Source organism: Dasypus novemcinctus, chromosome 18 (assembly GCF_030445035.2).
Source record: "Dasypus novemcinctus isolate mDasNov1 chromosome 18, mDasNov1.1.hap2, whole genome shotgun sequence".
Classification (NCBI taxonomy): domain Eukaryota; kingdom Metazoa; phylum Chordata; class Mammalia; order Cingulata; family Dasypodidae; genus Dasypus; species Dasypus novemcinctus.
In genome coordinates, this window is record NC_080690.1 from 64,757,795 (window position 1) to 64,778,815 (window position 21,021).

A 21,021-nucleotide genomic window follows, 5' to 3' on the forward strand; every position below is an offset into this window, starting at 1 on the left:
CGTTCATGTTCTGGAGACAGTGCACCCCACAGCTCTCACTCTTCACAGCCCCTACAAAATCACATGTAAATCTGCTTACCACTGGGGAGCACTTCAACAATGTGCCTTAAAAATGACACAACAGGCCATTTCCCAAGTCATGCCCCTTGTCCGGTGAGAATTAAAGGTATGGGTTTTAAGAGTAAGGAACCCCACTGCCACCCAATGCTTATTGGGCTTTTCTGGGAAAAGGTGTTTATCGGGCTACAACCAGTCAGCCTGTGTACAGAGATTCCCACATTGCCACTGCGGAGAAAGAATTCCCAACAGAAGCTCGGCACAGCTGATGGTAAAAAGAAAACTGTATCTTTAGGAGAGGACTAAACCTGATAAACAGAGCCTTTCCAAATTACAGGAGGATCCAGCTTCCCCAGATTCAGTCCCTTGCCCACAGATCTTGAGACACTGGCAATGGTGCCCCAATTCACACTTCTCTAGCCAAGTGGGGATTCCCTTGTGACCAAGTGTCTGACATGGAAAAGGAGTCAGTCGGTTTATCTCACTCATGGCAACGCTATCAATGTCCACCATGCAGTTTGCTGGAAGGCTACGGCATACCACCTGGCCTCGAACAGAGTTTGAGGCTACGGCATACCATCTCCCTCACCAGAGTTGGGGTCTGTGGTTTGCAGAGCTGGGAGTGGTCCGGCTAGCTCTCCAGGATGCTCTGAACCACCAGCTGCCCAATCTCAAATCTTCATTGATTCTTACATCTGGCTGGCTGTGTGGTCAGGCCAATGGAGATGGAATAATTTTCTCCTACAAGGAAGGACCCTATGGGGCCTCCACATTTAAAAACAGCTAACTGCCTCATTATGTCACACATTTCTACACACACTTGACTTACCACACTGGAGTCACCCTTCAATGATACTGCCAATAAATTGTCTAAAAATTCATTTGTACACAGCACATCCAGCAGGTCCCTTGAAGACCACCCACTCAGGCCCCACAAGCTTCCCCTATCTAATGGTGGTCTGGGTCCATACCATCTCAGGGCTCCTTGGCTCCTCTGTCCTGGTGGAGTGGACAAAGAAAGGGATTGCCTCTAAGCCCACTGGCCAGAATGGTTACTGAGGACTGTGCCTTATGCTCCAAAATCGAGGATGGGACCCAGGCCACGGGGGCATAAACTCTTTTCCCATGGCCATATTAATTACACAGGACCACTCTGCCTTGTTGTGGAACCACCAGGTAAGCCCTGACTATGACAGACTCTCTACAGGCCTCATGTTGGCCTTCCCCACACGACACAATTCACCGCCTCACCAGTTCCATTATTCTCCTTTTGGGCCTCCTCACACACGACTGATTCAGATCATAGGACCACTCCCTTTATGGTGGAATGGAAGGATCATTTTAAAGTTTCACTTGCCCTAAAACTGTCCCCAGGTGATAAAGACACAATGGCCTCCTCGACACAATTCACCGCCTCACCAGTTCCATTATTCTCCTTTTGGGCCTCCTCACACACGACTGATTCAGATCATAGGACCACTCCCTTTATGGTGGAATGGAAGGATCATTTTAAAGTTTCACTTGCCCTAAAACTGTCCCCAGGTGATAAAGACACAATGGCCTCCTCAAGGAGCTCTTACTCAAATTCATTAATGGCAAATGGATGCCAAAGGAGGTTAAAGTTTTGCCTCAAGTTTTAATATATTCCTGGTCAATGGGGTTCCAAATACCCTCTTCTCCCCCAAAAAGCCTATTAGTCCTCAAGGGACAACCTTCTCATCAAAGCAATAAGTAACACTTCTCTTTTTCAATATAATACAATATACAATACAAAGAGTGGCAACCCAAGACAGGGGCAAATAGTGAAATGGGATACCTTGTAATTAACAGCGCAAAGGGCCAAGAGAAAATCCCCAGCTCTGGAACCTTACCAATATACACAAGATATAAAGGATGGATAATAACCCTAGTTCCCCTGATTCTTTATAGGAATTAGAAATTAGAGCCACAGGTCTGAGCAGTGGTACTGCGTGGGTTAGAGTTCGAGGTAAAAGTGAAACTGAGTTTGCTGCACATGCCAAGAGACAATAATGACCTCTCAACAGAGCCCAGGCTTCCCCAGGATTGCTTTCACCAGACCCTGCTCACTTGCACAGCGCTACCCTGGGTTCCAGCTCAGACCCAAGTATCCAATAACATCCAATAACAGCTTCGGAAACATCTGCCAATATACCCCCGAGTTTCAATTCCCTGAGATTGCCATGTGCTTTCCCGGGAACCCAGTGACCAAGACTACACTACCAAGCCGGGAGAGCTACACCCATGCCTGCACCACCACACCACGTGGGAGACACCGCTCTGCCGGGAGATCTGCCCAGACTTATATTCTCCTCCTACAGCCACAGAGACTTCTGTTGGGTCATCAGGCCAGCAAACACCCTTCACCTTCAACATCGCCCCAACACAAATAGCCAGTGCAATCCTAAGGTCCCTGATGCTGAGACAGGCAGGGTCGACGACAGTGATTAGGAGACAGGGGCTTTTCACACCACCGTTGTGCCTCAACATCTTAGACCCTGTCCTTAGGGCCTCCAGCGACTGCCCCGACACCTGCCTAAACAAGATAACAGCTTCTCCCTCTCCTCCCACCTCCTATGATGTTGGCACCCCCACAAAAATCCAATACAAACTCCCCAGGTCCAGTGTAACCTCTTGCTCCTCACCTGACTGGCTGAACCTACCCTCCTGGCGTGTTGCCCGCAGTGGTGCTGCGAGGTGGGCTGCTCTGCTCTGCTCCAGGACCTGTGAGCACTCATAAACTTCTTCTATATGCCTCTGTGTGGCGCATCCTCACTGGATATATAGAGTTCCTTACTCTATACAATATACTTCACCAAATTATAAAGGGACATTTGGAAATCTACATGCAAAACATGAAACGTACCTTGAAACATGTATAAAAACTAGAACGTGGGTCACAGATCTAAATGTAAAACCTAAAACTATAAAACCCCTAGAAGAAAATTGTGACAAGTTGAACTCACCAAAATGGAAAATTTGTACACTTCAAAGACACTGGTAACAAAAAGACAAGCCACAGATAGGGAGAAAATATTTGCAAACCATATACCTGATAGAGGACTTGTGTCCAAAATATATAAATAACTACCAAGACTCAATAAGAAAACAACCCAATTTAAAAAAATAATGAAATATTTGAACAAGTACTTCAACAAGGAAAATTTACAACTATTAAGTAAGCACGTGAAAGGATACTCGATATTATTAGTCATTAGAGAAATCTACATTGAAGCAGCTATGAGACATCACTACACACCTACTAGAATACCTAAATCTCCAAAAGAAAGGGTTGAAGACATGGAGCAGCTAGAACTCAGATAAACTGTTAATGGGAATGTAAACTGATACAACCACTTTGAAAAACTGGTAGTTTCTTCAAAAGTTAAGTATACAGCAACCACATGATCCAACCATTCCACTCCTGTACTTACCCAAGAGAAATGAAACACTATAAGCAAAATAATACTTGCATATGAATATTTAGCTTCATTTGCAATAGCAAAAAACTGAAAATAAACGTCCATCAACAGGTGAATGAATTGTGGCATATCAACGCAATGGAAAACTAAGAAGCAATAAAAAGGAATGAATTAATGAGAGATGCAACACCATGCATGAAGCTCAAATTACGTTGGGTGAAATAAGACAGACAAAGATTTTGTTTATATAAAATTCTAAAAATTGCAAACTGATCTATAGTAATAGAAAGTGATCAGCAGTTGCCTGGGGAAGGGGCTGGGAACAAGGGAGAGTAGAATTAAAAACGGCTAGGAGAATTTCATAGGGGTTTTAGGGATATTTTTTTTGCCTAGAAGTACAACCCAAATCCCACCCCATATTCTTGCCCCTTCCTCCCTGTAAGGATTTGGCAGCCTTAGAAGATGAGTTGCAGAAGGAGTGAGACTAATCTGAGCCTAAATTCTGTCTAAATCTCTGACTGACCACTAACAGCATAGGGTGAGATTTATGAGTGTGATGCTGTTTTGACTGAATGTGTTACTTAACCCACACACAGTTTGAGGTGTCAGAGGTCACAAATTAGGGATGAAAGAACCATCAGATATTTAGGGGAGAAATCCCGAGGCAAGGGAAGCACAGAGGGTAAGTTCCTAACTCTGAATACTAAGTCAGACCAAATATCCTTGCCAGAGCTCTCAACTATGCAGATACAGGGGAGATCCCCAAAGGCCTCCTGGTCTTAAAAAACAGCTTCTAGAGGCTAAGAGAAATTAAAATGAAATAATGAAAGCATTTACCCAAAAGAAAGCAGAAAAGAAGAAAAAGATGAACAAAAAAATAGATATATAGAAGGCTTTAGTGGCTAAATTATCAAAAACAGATTTGAAGAAAAAGAACATTATTAGAGATAAAAAGGGACATTTTATAAAGAAAACAGGCCAACAGAGCAAGAAGATATGGCAATTACTAACATGTACATGTCTAAATAAAGGCTCTAAAATACATGAAGCAAAAATGGAGAGAACTAAGGGCACAGTGGATAAATCTATAGTCAGAGCTGGAGATTTGAACACACTTCTCTCAGTTGTTGAAAGCCAAAGAAAATCTGAACCACAGTATCAAGCACTTCAACCAAAATGAAATTTATACAACATGGCATCCAATGGCAAAATACATTCTTTCCAAATGTGCATGCAACGTCCATCAAGGTAAACCATTGGACTACAAAACAAATCTCAAAAGACTAATATATTAAAGAACATGTTCTCTGTCCACAATAGAATTAAATTTAAAAATAGCAGTAATAAGAAATCTAGGAAAGACCTAAATATATGAAAATAAAAACACTCTAAGAAATGTGTCAAACAAGAAATCACACGGGAAATAAGGAAATATTTGGAATAATGAAAGTGCATCATATCAAAATTCTGGGCATACATGCAGATAAACAGTGCTCAGACAGAAATTTATACCTTTAAATGTTAATATTAGAAAAGAAGACAGGGAGCAGAGGCAGCTCAAGTGGTTGAGTGCCTGCTTCCCATGTAAGAGGTCCTGGGTTCAATTCCTGGTACCTCCTAAAAGCAAACAAACAAAACAGATGAAAAAACCATCTCTCATTGGGGAAGGGATGTAGCTCAGTGGTTGAGTACCTGCTTCCCATGCTTAAGGTCTGGGGTTCAATCCCTGATACCTCCTTAAAAAAAAAAAGAAAAGAAGAAAGATTCAAAATTGATAACCTAAGTTCCATCTCAAGAAGCTATAAAAAGAGAAAATTAATTAAGAAGGAGGAGGGAAATAAACAGTGGAAATCAATTAAATAGAAACAGAACAACAATAAATAAAATTAAGGAAACCAAAAGGTAGGTCTTTGAAAAAATAAATCAGAATGGTGTCACTAAGATGGTAGAGTGAGATTCTCCAGCATTTCTTTCCCACAGGTGCTTTAAATAACAAGCCAAAACAGGCAGAACCATCTTTCTTAGAAGAGGAATGGGAAATGAATATACAATGGGTACAGGGTTTCTGTTGGGAGTGACAGAAAGTGGTGAAATTACCACAAAATTGTGAATGTGATTAATCACACTGAGTTGTTGAGATGGAAAAATTTATGTTGTATATAAGTTTCCACAATTAGAAAAAACAAAAACCCAGAGTCTAAAGAGACAATGGCAATTAAATGCAATACATGATCCTGGACTGGTTCTAATGATGGAGGAGAAAGTACCCAAAAGGACATTATTGGGACAAATGAAAAAATTGGAATATTGACTGTATGCTTTTATAGCAATGTTAAATCTCTTGAACTTGATAAATGTATTTAATGTGGTTACACAAGTGAATATCCTTGTTCTTAGGAAACATACATAGAAGTTGAGTAAGTGTTCAAGGAGATGTATGTGACCTACACAAATGTTTAGAAGATAGGGAGAGGAAAGGGGGGAGGGAGAGAGGAAACAAATGTGGCAAAATGTTAAAAGTTGGTACTTAGGGGTACCTGGATAGAGGGTATATTGAAGTTCTCTGTGTTGGTTTTGTATTATTTTTGCAACTTCCCTGTACATTTGAAATTAATAAGTGAAAAACTTCTAGATTTCCTAGAAAAAAACAGAAAAGACAGATATTACCAATATCGATCATAAAAGATATCAGTTCCATAAATGCAGAGTAAGCATTTGACAAAATACTAAACCATTTTGTATTAAAAATTCAAACTAGGAATAGAAGGAAATGGAAAGTAAACCTGAAAAAAGAGACTTACGAAAAACCTACAGTATCATGCTCAATGGTGAAAGAATGCTTTCTACCTAAGATTAGGAATGGCAAGACTGTCCACCCTCACTTCTATTTAGCATAATACCAGAGGTCTTGGCCAGTCTATTTAAGCAAAAGGAAACAGAAGTGCTTCTATCTTTATTTGCAGATGTCATGATTCTATACTATGATATACAAAAATCAACTGTACTCCTATATGATGGAAACAAATAATTAGAAAATAAGATTATAAAACAATTCCAGCTACATAACATCAAAAAAATAGGTATATAATACCTTATACACTGAACACTAAAACAATGCTGAGAAAATTTTAAGAAGACCTAAATAAATGAAGAGATATAAAGCATTGATGGATTGGAAGATTCAATCTTGTTAAGATATCAATTCTTCCCAAATTGATGTATAGATTCAATGCATTTCCAATAAATATAAATATCCCAGTAGACATCTTGGTAGAAAGCAGATTCTTAAATTTATTTGGAAATGTACAGGACCTAGAATAGCCAAAACAATTAAAAAAAAAAAAGTTGGAGAATGTACACTACATGATTTACCTGATATCAAGAATTACTAAAAGCAACAGTACTCAGAACTATTTGGTACTGGCAACAGCATAAAGATCAATGGAAAAGAAAAGAGGTTCCAGAAATAGACCCATATGTATATGTTTAATTAATTTTTGTCAGAAGTGCTAAGGTAATTCAATGGAAGAAAAAATCTTTTCAAGAATTGGCTCTGAGGGAAACGGACTTTGGCCCAGTGGTTAGGGCGTCCGTCTACCATATGGGAGGTCCGCGGTTCAAACCCCGGGCCTCCTTGACCCGTGTGGAGCTGGCCATGCGCAGCGCTGATGCGCGCAAGGAGTGCCGTGCCATGCAAGGGTGTCCCCCACGTGGGGGAGCCCCACGCGCAAGGGGTGCGCCCGTGAGGAAAGCCGCCCAGCGTGAAAAGAAAGAGCAGCCTGCCCAGGAATGGCGCCGCCCACACTTCCCGTGCCGCTGACGACAACAGAAGCGGACAAAGAAACAAGACGGCAGCAAATAGACACCAAGAACAGACAACCAGGGGAGGGGGGGAAATTAAATAAATAAATAAAATCTTAAAAAAAAAAAAAAAGAATTGGCTCTGGAAAACACTATCTCTAAGGAAAAATAATGAACCGTAGCCCTTACCTCACACCATACATAATAATAAACTCAAAATAGATCACAAGATAAACTATCAAACAACTTTTAGGGAAAAAAAATAGGATAAATTCTTTGCAACCTTTGGGTAAGCAAAGCACTCTTAGGAAAAAACATACACCAGAAGATAAAGTGGGTAAATAGAACTTCATTAAAATTAAAAATATTTGTTCTTAGAAACGTTTAAGAAAGTGAAAAGGCAAAGCAAAGACTGGGAGAAAATACCTACAGATACCTGTGTATAGCCAGAATACATACAGAACTCTTACAACTCAAAATAAGAACAATAAACCAATATTTTTAAATATGGCAAAGATGTGAACACAGATAATTCATAAAAGATAGACAAAAGGTCAAGACACACCTGAAATGATTCAATAATAATCAGAGAAATGCTCATTAAAAATATAGTGAGACATCATTACATCCACTGGAAAGACTAAAATTAAAAACTGATTGGTAAAAACAGCATGATACTTGCATAAGGACAGAGAGATTGACCAATGGAATTGAATTGAGAACTCAGAAACTGACCCTCACATCTACAGTCAAGCAATTTTTGACAAGGCTGTTAAGCCCACCCAGTTGGGCCAGAAGAGTCTATTCAACAAATGGTGCTGGGAGATAACCATATCCAAAAGAAAGAAAGAAGACCCCTATCTCACACCTTATACAAAAATTAACTCCAAATGGATCAAAGACTTAAATATAAAAACAACAACCATAAAACTCCTAGAAGAAAATGTAGAAAACATCTTCAAGATCTTGTGGTAGGTGAGAATTTCTTAAACCTTATGCCCAAAGCATGAGCAACAAAAGAAAAATCAGATAAATAGGACCTCCTCAAAATTCAACACTTTTGCACCTCAAAGGACTTTGTCAAAAAGGGTGAAAAGGCAGCCAACTCAGTGGGATAAAATATTTGACAATCACACATCTGATAAGGGTTTAATATCTGATATATAAGATGATCATACAACTCAACAATAAAAAGACAAAGTTATCTGATTAAAAAATGGGCAAGACTTGAAAAAACAATTGCCCAAAGAAGAAATACAAATGGCAAAGAAACACATGAAAAAATGTGCAACATCACTAGCAATTAGGGAAATGCAATTCAAAACTACAATGAGATACCATTTCATACCTATTAGAGTGGCTGCTATTAAAAAGTCAGAAAACTGTAAATGTTGGAGAGGATGTGGAGAGGTAGGATCACCTATTCACTGTTGGTGGGAATGTAGAATGGTACAGTCACTGGGGAGAACTGTTTTACAGTTCCTAAGGGAGCTGAATATAGACTTGCCATGGGACCCTGCAATACCACTGGAGATATATACCCAGATGAACTGAGAGCAGTGACATGAAGAGACATCTGCACACCAATGTTCACAACAACATTACTCATGATTGCCAAAAGCTAAAAACAATCCAGAAGTCCATCAACTGATGAATGGATGAACAAATTGTGAACTGTACGTATGATGGAATATTATGCAGTGGTAAGAAGAAATGAAGTTGTGAAACATGATGAACCTGGAGGACATTATGTTGAGTGAAATAAGCCAGACACAAAAGGACAAATATTGTATCATTACCCTATTATGGGCTAAACATATTATATGAAATATAAATATATTATATGACATATGAATATGGGTAGAATTGCATATATAAGACCGGTTTTCTTTGAAGCTAAACAAATGTAAGTCAATCTACAAATTATTAGACAAAAATAAAACATTACACTAAGTGAAGAAGACCAGACACAGAGTACTATATATTATATGATTCCATTTATATAAAATGTAAAATATAAATCAATTTATAAAGATGAAAAGAGATTAGTGGTTATATAGATCTGAGGAAGGAATGCTAAGGGGCATGGAGTCTTTCTTTTCAGAGTCACGAAACTTCTAAAATTTTTGAGATGAAGAATGGACAACATTGTGGTTATACTAAAAGCCATTGACTATACACTTTGGATAGAATAGCCAGAAACACAGCTATGTACAGGGGGGGAAGCATAGAGGGATTGAGAAGTGAGGAATTGTGTTTGTCTGTTTTATGTTTATTATTATTATTGAAATAATGAAAATGCTTTAATAATGATTGAAGTGATGGACACACAACTATGTGATTATAGCAAATACCACTGATTGTACATTCTGGATGAACTGTATGTTTATTAATATGTATTACTAAAATGGATTTGTTTAAAAAAAAACCTGATGATACCAACTGGAACTCTCCTACACTGGTGAGAATGCAAAATAGCACAGCCATTTTGAAAGGCAGTTATCCAATTTCTGATTAAGTAAAACATACACCTACTATACAACCCAGTTGATTCCACTTCTATGTATTCCCCACACCCAAAAATGAAAATACGTCCACACAAAGACTTGAACACAAATTTTCATACCAGCTTAATTCCCAGTAGCTAAAAACTGGCAAATGAACAAAGAAATGGTATAGTGATACAAAGAACTACTACTCAGAAAGAAAATGGGACTACTGACACATACATCATCATTTCAAAATCAACGTTAACAGAAAGAAGCCAGACCTAAAAACTGACTGACTCATTTGTATAAATTTCTGAAACCAAAATAGTGACAGATAGCACATCAGTGGCTGCCTGGAGTCAGAGGAGAGGGAAAGGGACTGACTGAAAATGGGCATAAATGAACCTTTTGGGATAATGGAATTGTTCTTTACTTTAACTGTGGTACTGGTTACATATATGAATATATTTGTCAACTCATCAAATGGTTCACTTGAATCTCCTGGCATGAGAAGTTTCATCGATAATGCTGGGCACAGTGGCAATGATCTTTTGTTTTGGTATTTAATTAAGTTGTATTCTCTGATCATCTTGATTGGTTGGTTGCTTTGTCTTTTAGGGATCATAAACAGATATGCATGTTCAAACGCACCAAAGAGTGGAACTAGGCTAGGTATTTATCGGAAGATAAAAAGTGTGCTGGAATAACCCTCAGTTATACTGTTGGTACTTCACCTATCAGTTGCCTCCAGGAATACTGGAGACTGTGAAGTCCACACAGGCATTACCTCATTCATTCATTCATCCATTCAATATATTAAATATTTCTGAATACTAATATGTACCTGGACTTTTCTAGTAACCAAGGATCAGAAGTGAACAAAATAGATAAAAACCCTGCTTTCATGGAGATTACATTCCAGTGAGGAGAAGTGATAAGTAAGCAAAAATACATGCTAATAAACCTGCTGGTGTCAGTGCTTAGAATATAATACCATAAGGCAAGGGAAGAACATGGAGAATGAAGGGAAGATAGTATACGGTGGTCAGAGAGGGCCTCTGATGAAATGGTTTCTGATCAGAGATGTGAATGAAATAAAGGAGCTAGGAAGTTAATGGATTCCAGCCAAAAAAGAAAAAGGAAGTAAAAGGCTCTGACACAAAAGCATAATTGGCATACTTGAGCAAAAAGTGAGGCTGGACAGATTAAAGAAGGGGAAAATGATGAGAAAAAAGGTAGAATAATAAAGCTAGGTGAGCGAATAAGCCTTACAAGACCTTACAAGCCCCTTAAATACTTTAGATTTTATTTTGATCAAAATGGGAAGCCAGTGGAAGGCTTGAAGCAGAGGAGTGACATGACGCGAGTGATTTTTCCAAAGGGTCTCTGGTTATGAGCAGAGTCCATCCCAAATAGGGGCAGAATAACTGGGCTGTTACCTATGAGGACTCCTAGTTCACAGTTCTCACCTGAATACTTACCTCTTTGGGTTTGAATCTCCTTCATCCAAAGCTTTTCCTCTTGCTCCAATTGGGATATTATTTCTGGTTTGAAGGGCTGATATCCTGTGAAAGCACAAGGAGATATGTCTAAGTGAAAACATTCAAGGCAAAGATATGGAAAAATGTTGCTTCCAAGTCCATAATCTAAGCCCCACCACCCCTGCCCCAAGCAGCATTTTTTGAACATCTTTTACCATGATCCACTATAAGAAATACATTTAATATCAGAAGCCAGTACACACACACATATAAATTATTGAAAGGATTAATGACCTGTCCCTAACCAGTTTGTTTTCACCACATCCTTTCCAGAATCTTACCCCCCTTACTGCAAGTAGCTGTGTTGTTGCTGCAATATGCACCATGATATTGCCACTCTAGTCCATTTTATTACAAAAGTGTTGATGCAACTTACTAGATTACTTTCACGACCTGCCAGTGGATCATGACTCACAACTGTAAAAAGATGTATGAACTAAGGAGACAGCAGCAGCCAAGCACAACTGTTCATTTACAGTTCATTTAACAAAAGACAAATTTTGTCTTGGAACAGAGACCAGAAATGCCTTTTCTCTAAGCTCCAAAGGGATTGGAAAACTCAGGTCCCTAAGGGTCCCATAACCTTGAACTAATGGGTAGAAGCCAGGGATGCTGCTAAATGTCCTACCATGCACAGGACAGCCCCTCACCACAAAGAATGATCTGGCCCTAAATTTCCATAGTGCCAGTCTGAGAAATCTGCACCAGGGGATGATGTGCAATACAGAAGGTCCCTGTCCTTACCCACAGCGACCAGATTCCTGAAGTTCTCCAGCATCACATCTCGGTATAGTTTCCTCTGGGTAGAGTCGAGGAGCCCCAGTTCCTCCTCAGTGAAGGCCACAGCCACATCCTTGAATGTTACTGCCTCCTACAACACCAAACACACGTAACTTCAGGCAATGGCCACTAGAAGAAGGGCAGTACGAGAGGGTGGAGAGGATGTGTAGGAACCTGAGCTCACTTTTAATAGAGCTCCTCCTCTTCTCCATCCACAATCATACCAAAAACGCTGAACAGAAAAAAGATAAAGACTTTCTACAATTTACTTGGTGCCCTTTGAATACCTAAGTCCCTGTAACTGTAATTGTTAAATTGGGGTGTACACATGGTTTACACCTTGACTGACAGTGCCAAATTTCACACAAAAAAATTGAGTTAATTTAGTCCCAACAGGATTTGGTAGAGCCTATCTATCCCCTTCTCTCATGGGGCAGTACCACCGTGTTGTTCATGGCTGCCAATCTCACAGGCCTTCAGGAGCCTCAGGGGCAGGTGTACAGTTCTCTCTGTTCAGCCAAGGAACACGCCCTATCTGTGAATTGCAACAGCATTCCCAGTGTCAAAGGTTGAGAACACGGGCTCTGCAGATGCCTCAGTTCACATTCCACAGGGCTCTGTCCATCACTAACTAGCTTTGGGGCATTGGACAAGTTACTTCAGTTCCCAATACCTCAATTTCCTCATCTGTATAAGAGCAGCTATATTGAAGGCCCTCGTAGGGATCGAATGAGTGAACGCACACACAGGACTTAGTGCCTGGCACGACTGCCCTCATCGTCATCATTTCATGGCGTGCAGGGCTGCATGGTAGCCCTGAACTGATGGGCTACCATCTATTTAACCATTCCAAATAATGCATGAGTCAGTAATTGTAAACTTTTCCACTTATAAACAATGCTGCAAAAAAAAGCACATTTTTACATAGATCTCAGCCAACTTGTCTGGTTATTTCCTATTCCAAGAAGTGGTAATTGTATTGTCAAAAAATACGCACCTTTATAATTTGGTTAGGAAAATGGCAATTTCCCCAATTAACTTCCTGCAAGAGATTATAAATGTCCCTGATTCTCTATATTCTGGCCCAAAATGGACATTATCTGATTTTTCAAATCTTGGGTTATCTGATAAGGGATAAAAACACCTCTTTTTAAAAAAATTTTCCACTTATTTAATTTAAAAGACAATTTTAAAAATATACATTTGTATAGATATATCTATATATTTTCTTATATCAGTTTCCTTTGCTGATAATCCTGGTGGGGTATCTTATGTACCAGTAAGATTCCTACTGAGACTATCAGACTGCTTTCTAACATATACCCATTCCCATCCCCGCTCCCATTTCCTATCTGTCTCATCTCTTTGGGTATGGTGTTTTTTTGTACGAAAATTTCAGCTTTTTTCTATAAAGACTCTTCTCATCTCTGCATTTGATATGGCTGGAGCTCTGAGCACCTTTGTACCGAATGACCAGCTGACATATCTGGCAAAGAACTGGGCATTGAGAAAGGGAACCAGAACAATGTTATTTTCGGAGTCTTCTGTCCACCAGGACACACAAGGCACCGACACAATAGAGAATTTTCTTTTCTCTGGGTCTCTTCCACCTGAATAGAACATATGTAAGTCCTGGCTTGGGCAATGAAAACTATAGTGTCTGCGAGGCACCGAGTGGACCTGAGTAAGTATCTGAACGTTCACAAACATGTTTATGTTTAAAATACAGGTAAGACCAGCCACGTCCTCATTCAGTTGCTCCAGGGAGTCAATGCCTGGCAAGTCACCTAGTGCTATTAGATTTTTAAAACTAGTACATTCTTCATTAAAATATATTAACATGTTAACGAATAAAATAGACAGTTAACTATAATATATGCATGGTTTAACTTAAAATTAAAGAATCTAGCTACTTATGTTTGAAAACAATTAAAATTATTTTGAGTTCAGTATCAGTATGATCCTCCTGTTCCAAGACATAGTTTGGGCATTCTTTCTAGAAAATATGTGTTATCACATACGCAGAAATAATTGAGGGGAAGTGGCTGTGGCTCAATCAGTTGGGCTCCCATCTACCATATGGGAGGCCTCGGGTCCGCGTGCCAGGGCCTCCTTGTGAAGGCAGGCTCCGCATGCTGTGGAGTGCCGACGGCCCTCGAGTGCCATGAAGAGCCAACTCAGCAAGATGACACAACAAAAAGGGAGACAAGCAAAAACGCAGAAGACCGTGCAGTGAACAGACACAAAGAGCAGACTGCAAAAAAAACAAGCCCCAATGGGGGGGGGAATAAAAATAAATACAGACACAAAAGAATGCACAGCAAATAGACACTGAGAGCAGACAGCATGCAAAAAGCGGCGGGGCGGGGGGGGGGGGGGGGGGGGTAAAAAAATGAGTCCCTAGAGCTTTAAGGACAAAAAAATGGCAGAATTCTTGGAATTCCTGTTTGAGAAGAAAGGTTGTAGGTACAGAAGCTGTTATTTCAAAGTTCTTTAAAACAGTGAAATTCATAAACCACATACATATCAATGCATGGGGAATAAAATTAGGTAAACTATTAAATGAAAGTTAAACAGAATGTCGGACAATAAAAACAGCTGATTTGTAAACAATTATAATGTGAAAGTTGGGTCTTCAATTTTCAAAAATTTCCTGTGACATTTTGTACTTTATTTGGAAAAAAACAAAAAGCAAGAGCCTGGCATATAACAATCCCTCAGATTCCTTTGGTTCTCTTTTACCCTTCTCAGGCAGGAGAAAAATGTGCCCAAATTTTGTGATATGTGGTCTCACTTTAAGAAACAGGAAAAGCAAAACCAACTTACCTGGTACTTGGTCATTTTTCTCCTTTTCATTCTGGAGAAAGGCAGAGTTCTGAGAAGGCAGAACAGGGGAAGGGAAAACCATCATGAGAGAAATCCTACGGATGCTGCTAGACCATATGGCACTTTTTGTGAATAGAAAGAGGTGCCCCTTTCTCTAGGCAGACATATTTGCACACAGCTTAGTGAGAACAGGCGCTGGATCAGCCAGATGCCTTTGATCCCCAACAATCTGCATAACTTCCCTAACCCAACTGCTTCTTGCAGCTCCTAGTACTCCCTCAGAACCTGGGTAGCAGAAGAAATGAGAGGCAGAAGGGCAGTACAATGTACCAGGACCAAAATGCCTGCATTCAAATTTTGGCATTCTAATTATTTTCTATTTACTAGCAGTGTCAACCTTGAACGAGTTGTAAACCTCCTGTGCCCCAATTCAGTCACCTGAAAATGGGGACAATAATGACCATATTCCTTATTTCCTTGAAGTTTCAGATGAACCAGTTTTGCTTCATAAAAACTTCCTTGCAAATGTGCCTTCCAGAAAATGAATCTTTTAAGAAACCAAGAATTTCAGAGATTGCTCTGTCCTGCGGCAGATTTTACCGACGGAAAAACCTGCAATTCTGATTGGTTGGTTCACATATAATTTGTTCCTTTGGTAATGACCGTTAAACTGTCTTGGATATTTTTTTCCTAATAGATGTAATCATTTTCAAACTTTATCAAATGGTAAGAGCCTCAACTTTCAAAGTCTCTTCTCCAATATACATGAAAGTAAAAAATGACTTAAAAAAACTTAAGATGCTCTAAGAAATCATGCCACATCTAAATGAACCACACGGGGTTATACCAACACAATAGTACTGAACAGTTAAGGCCTCACTGTATGTCAGCACTCAGCAAAGCCGTGACCGTGATTGTGTCTCTGTCCAGGATAAATCAGAGGGCATTCCTCAGGATCCAGATGGGGAAAATAGAAGATACCCAAGAATCCAGGAACAGCCCTGCTTCGGGCAAGGATCAGAGAAGAGGAGACGCCAGTGGGGTTGCTGGAACTCCGACCCCATCCCGGGCTTCACAGAAGCTTCATAACAACAGGGCGCCTGCATATGATAATATAATTAATAGTAACACCCAGTATTTTGCAATGTACTAGGCATGTTTTTTCAGAAGACTTAGGAAGGCAGTAGCCCTTTTTAGCCCTAAAGAAACTGAGGCAAGGAGTGACTGAGCAACTCGCCCAATATTTTACCACGAATTAGAGGTAGGACTAGCTGCTGGGTTGGAAAGGAAGGTTGCGGCGGCGAAGAGCGCGGGAGACCCTCAAACGCAATGCAAGACGCGAGCAAGCCCCCAACGCGAGAGGCAATGCCGAGGGGGCGCAAACCGCCGCCGCTGACTTCCAGTCCCGGCCCCTGCCACTGACCACGGCTTCTGTTGCCGGAGGCCGAGGGTTGGGTCACTAACGGCCTCAAGCCCTGGCCGGGAAGGCGCGAGGTCCCCTCACCTCCCTGGGTGCAATCACGGTCCGGACCGCGCCTTCCTGGAGCGGAAGTGCCTCCAACTACACACAGCCCCAGGACTACATTTCCCAGAATCCCTAGGCGGAAGCGTCTCAGATTTCAGGGCCCTCCCTCCCCGCCGAACTACACTTCCCAGATTTCTCGGGGACCTGCACCTACTGTCACCCGGTCTCTGCTCAAAGCGGGTTCGGTTTGAGTGGCTTCCCTTTTCGTACTGTTGCATTCCGTTTAAGAGCTCATGAAAAATAATTGCGATTAAAAAAAAAAAAGAGAGAGAAAAGCGAAGCTTGCAATATGGAAATAGATTAAAAACCAAAAATTTTACAGGAAACAAAATATAAAAAGTAGAGAACCTAAAAGTGAAGGACTTTGAAACTGAGGGTGGTCTTGGAGACCTCCTGAACTGCAGAAGAGATGTAGGGAAATCTGAAGGGATAATGTTGTCACCCCAAGGGCCATTACCACTAGTAGGCTTGAAGGGCTCCAGCAGATAACAGACCCAGGAGAGGGTCATGTGATAAGGACTAGTTGACAAAGTCATGTACTTAGGCTGGGAGATGTAGCCAGCCAAAAGTGACCCCATAGGAAGAGTAGAGGGAATGCGTACTTTCATTCTCCTTTCTCCCTCTATTGGCCCAAACTAACTGGCAACCAGAGGCAAAGAAACCTGCTGATATGGCCCATACAGTGCAGCCTCTTAGCGCTCTGGAGGGGCAAACAGAAGTTTCCCAGCTCAATCAGAGCACAGATAACAAAACTTTCCTTTCCAATCCCCTTCTCTTGATTCATGCTGCCTTCTGCTCTACTTTACTCCAGAGGCACAAAATTTTAATCCCCAAAACCATGATTACCCTTTCCTCTCTGGAAAAGAACCCGAGTATCCTCAACTACAATATTTTCCTTCAGACTGGAATGCTCTTCAGCGAATTTGTTATTTCCTCTAAGACTCCTCCCTGACTCCCCTAACTGTGGATTCCCCCACTATAGATATGTATAATACCTTATTTCTCTGCTCCACCAAAGTCCTGGACAGGGCTGAATTAAATATTTGCATGCAAGAGTTGACTTACCTGACTTTACCCCCAGGGATCAGATCTACTCTTATAATCAGATCTCGGCATCAAGCACAGTCTTGTACCAAGTAGGCACATAAGAAGTATGTGCTGGGAGTGGATGTAGCTCAAGTGATTGTATATGTACAAGGTCCTGGGTTTGCTCCCCAGCACCTCCTAAAAAACAAAACAAACAAAAAAACAATCTAACTGGGGAGTGGTTGTAGCTCAGTGCTTGAGCACCTGCTTCTCATGTATGAGGTCCTGGGTTCAACCTCCAGTACCTCCTAAAAAAAACAAGTATGTGCTGAATATATGAGGAACATACTAAACACATGAAGGCACTAATGAATTATCAAAGTTAGAATCCAGGCCTTCCTCCATTGTGTTTTAGTTTCCTTGGCGGCCAAAACAAATACCATGCAAAGGGATGGCCTAAACAATGGGAATTTAATGGCTCACAGTTTTGAGGCCAGAAAAAAATCCAAATCAAGGCATCATCAAGGTGATGCTTTCTCCCCAAAGACTGTGGCATTCTGGGGTTGGCTGCTGGTGATTCTTGGTCCTTGGCTCCTCTGTCCCATGGCAATACACAGCCTCCTTGGCCTCTCAGTTCTCTTCTGGTTTCTATTAATTTCAGTCTCTGGCAGCATGCTCTGTCTCTCTCTCTCTCTCTGAATTTCATTCTGCTTATAAATGATTCTAGTAACAGGATTAAGATCCATCCTGACTGAAGTGGGCTACATCTTTAAGAGAAATAGATACAGATCACACAGCGAATGGACACAGACAACAAAAATAGCTGGGCAGACGGGGGTGGGGGGGGGCAAGAAGAAGGGGGAAAAAAGGTCCTATTTACAATGGGTTCTCCCACAGGAATGGATTAAGTTTAAGAACATGTGTTTCTGGGGTACATACAGCTCCAAACCACCAGACATAGTACAGACCCATCACTCACCTTAGCTCTGGCTAATTAACTATCCTCACTGTAATTATGACCTCAGCACTATCACATCCTACATGATTTCACTCTACATTTATCTCCTGCAGACCTGTACTCATGACATATTCTCAGTCACCAGGTTTTGACCATCCTGGCTGGGAGCTGAATAAACAGTCTGGAGACAAAGGGAGCACGAGGAGGTTTCTTTCATGAATTCATTCACCAAATATTTATTGAGTTTGCATTATGTTTCAGAATGGTGCAAGACTCATGCAAGTCCTGAAATTATAAAAATTAGACTCTGGCCTGTTCAACACAGAAAAAAAGTCAGGAATTAGGGAGAGGGCTATGGTTTGGGTCAGAGTAAATGTAGGAGTTTGGGTCAAGGAAGGGATCGGGCAGGATTTGGGTCTGGGGCTAGAGTAGGTGTGACTTTAGACAGCACACACTCTCTTTTAAGTTCAGTTTCCTGATCTGTAAATTAATTAGAGAAAGTAATAGCTCCCTGCCAGTGTTATGATGAGTATTGCCAATGCCCTTCAGCCAAAGGCTATCAGAAAGAACAACTTATTCAAGCAAAGGGAGAACTGTTGAGCAACTCAGGGGAGGCATGAGAGGTCTGCTATAGAATATAGGCTCATTTCAGGTGATTTTTGAGGAGAATTCAAGAAAGTAGGATTGGCTCTGGATTGGGGACTAACAGGTACTTAATAATTCTTATGTAAGAGATGGGAGGAACAAAGTACAGCTAGACATATAATTAGCAAAAAGCAGTAGTTACTTATGTAAGCTGGGAGAAGAGTTTTGGCCATTTCTTTGGTATATAAGAGTGATCTCATTTGTTTTAGTGCTCAGATATGATTAGTCTTGTGTTTTTTCTTGCTTTATTACAGTCTTTTGTGATGCTCTGTGAAACTGTTTATAGTCCACAAGAGATCACTGACAACTATCGGTATGTGTGTGTGTGTATATATATACATTATTAGATTTATTTTTATTTATTTCTACTCCCCCCCCCCATTGTTTGTTCTTGCTATCTGCTCTCTGTGTCTCTTTGTTGTATCTTCGTCTTCTTTTTAGGAGACACTGGGAACTGAACCCTGGACCTCCCATGTGGGAGGGAGGCATCTAATCACTTGAGCTACCTCTGCTCTCTGCTTATTCCATCTCTAATTGTATTTTCTTCACTGTGTTTCTTCACTGTATCATCTCGCTGCATAATCTCACTGCATCGTCTTGTTCATACTGTCTTGCTCATCTTCCTGGGAACTGAACTGGGACCTGCCATGTGGTAGGTGGGTACCCAACTGCTTGAGCCACATCCCCTTCCCTATTTTTAATATTGAATGTAGCATGGTTCAAGATGCCAAGCATTTTGCTATGAGAACAGAAGGTGCTTATTGAATTCATCCTCTGGGTGATTCATCCCGTCCCTCTCCTAAAATGGCCCCCTCCATCACCGATGTTGGCTCCCAACCCTCACACAGTATCAGAGTCCATCCATACTGTCTCTTCTGGGACTTGAGAAGCATTTGGTCCTTGTGCCTGCTAGGGAGGATTTGATGAGAGAAAGGAAGCCGGGTCCCAGTCTATCCAGGCATCTTCCTTCCCTCCTCAATATTCCATTTCATTTTATTCCACTTCACTTTGGATCAGTCAGTTCCAAACAGACATAAAGCAGCAGTTCTGAGGACAGAAAGAGCATGAGGGGAATGGAAGATGGGTTGTGATGGTCAAAAAAGATATCCAGCTGGAAGCACATCTCTGGATTTCTGGCAACTTTTGTTCACAAGTGAAATCACCAATTCTCAGACCCTACATCTCAGCTACCTGGTGAATATTCTACATTTAAAGAAAGGTCCAGTTCCAGTAGAGGATATTGCCCTTCTAACCAAAGAAGTGGGTAAGTGACCCAAGTTGAGCTAGTCCTAGCCCATTTCTTTGGTCACATGACCAAACTAATCAAAAGTCCACCCCTAGGGTTTTTTTCTACAAGAGCTGCCATTCCCAAAGCATGCCAGGATGTCACAGTGAAGAAAAAAAAATGCTGCAGAATATTTTAAATTTTTGAGGTACTTCACAGTTTTAATATTAAATCACAATCATATTCCTTTCAATAATGTCATATACTTTGTAAGGCTGGCTGTTCTGTAGTTCATTTGCAACACGAACATTCATATGAAACAGGAAATGAGGACGGCAGTATGAAATCTTATTTCAAAGTTTAGAAAGTTTTGCAGTGCCCAACAGGTGCATACATCCTATTAGTAATTATGGTTATTTAAGACTGAAAACGAAAACGAAAACAAAATTCTCAAAAGGAAGGGAGGGAGGGAGGAAGGAAAAAAGAAAAATTATGAGGCAGTCTGGTAAGAATTATAAACTTGGGACACTGGGGTACTCTGGTATTTTTTAAATTCTTTCAGTTAACAAATATTTTTGAGTGCTTTTGGCATAGCCTCAGCTGAAGAGAATCACCTCTCCTAAGTCACACCTCCTTCCTCGGGTGGTCCATATTCAGTGACTAACTGAAATGAGGATATAAAGCTCTAGCCCTTTGCCCTAACTTGGG

At 40.7% G+C, this 21,021-nt stretch overlaps 1 protein-coding gene across 5 annotated transcripts in view; it reads right to left on the minus strand.

The window, feature by feature from the left end:
* The window catches only part of ZNF235 (zinc finger protein 235), an 83,906-nt gene that overhangs the window by 14,861 nt on the left and 48,024 nt on the right, over window positions 1-21,021 (minus strand). The window contains exons 1-5 of one of the 5 annotated variants that reach the window (XM_071209305.1): window positions 16,439-16,488; window positions 15,815-16,034; window positions 14,935-14,983; window positions 12,073-12,199; window positions 11,269-11,352 (exon numbers count right to left, since the gene is read on the minus strand). In XM_071209305.1, the coding sequence (XP_071065406.1) occupies window positions 11,269-11,352; window positions 12,073-12,199; window positions 14,935-14,964 (241 nt within the window). In that variant the 5' untranslated portion in view covers window positions 14,965-14,983; window positions 15,815-16,034; window positions 16,439-16,488. Of the gene's footprint in view, window positions 1-11,268; window positions 11,353-12,072; window positions 12,200-14,934; window positions 14,984-15,814; window positions 16,526-21,021 lie in introns of those variants that run through there. The other 4 variants (XM_004483884.3, XM_058280385.1, XM_058280384.2 and 1 more) reach the window with 4 other exon arrangements.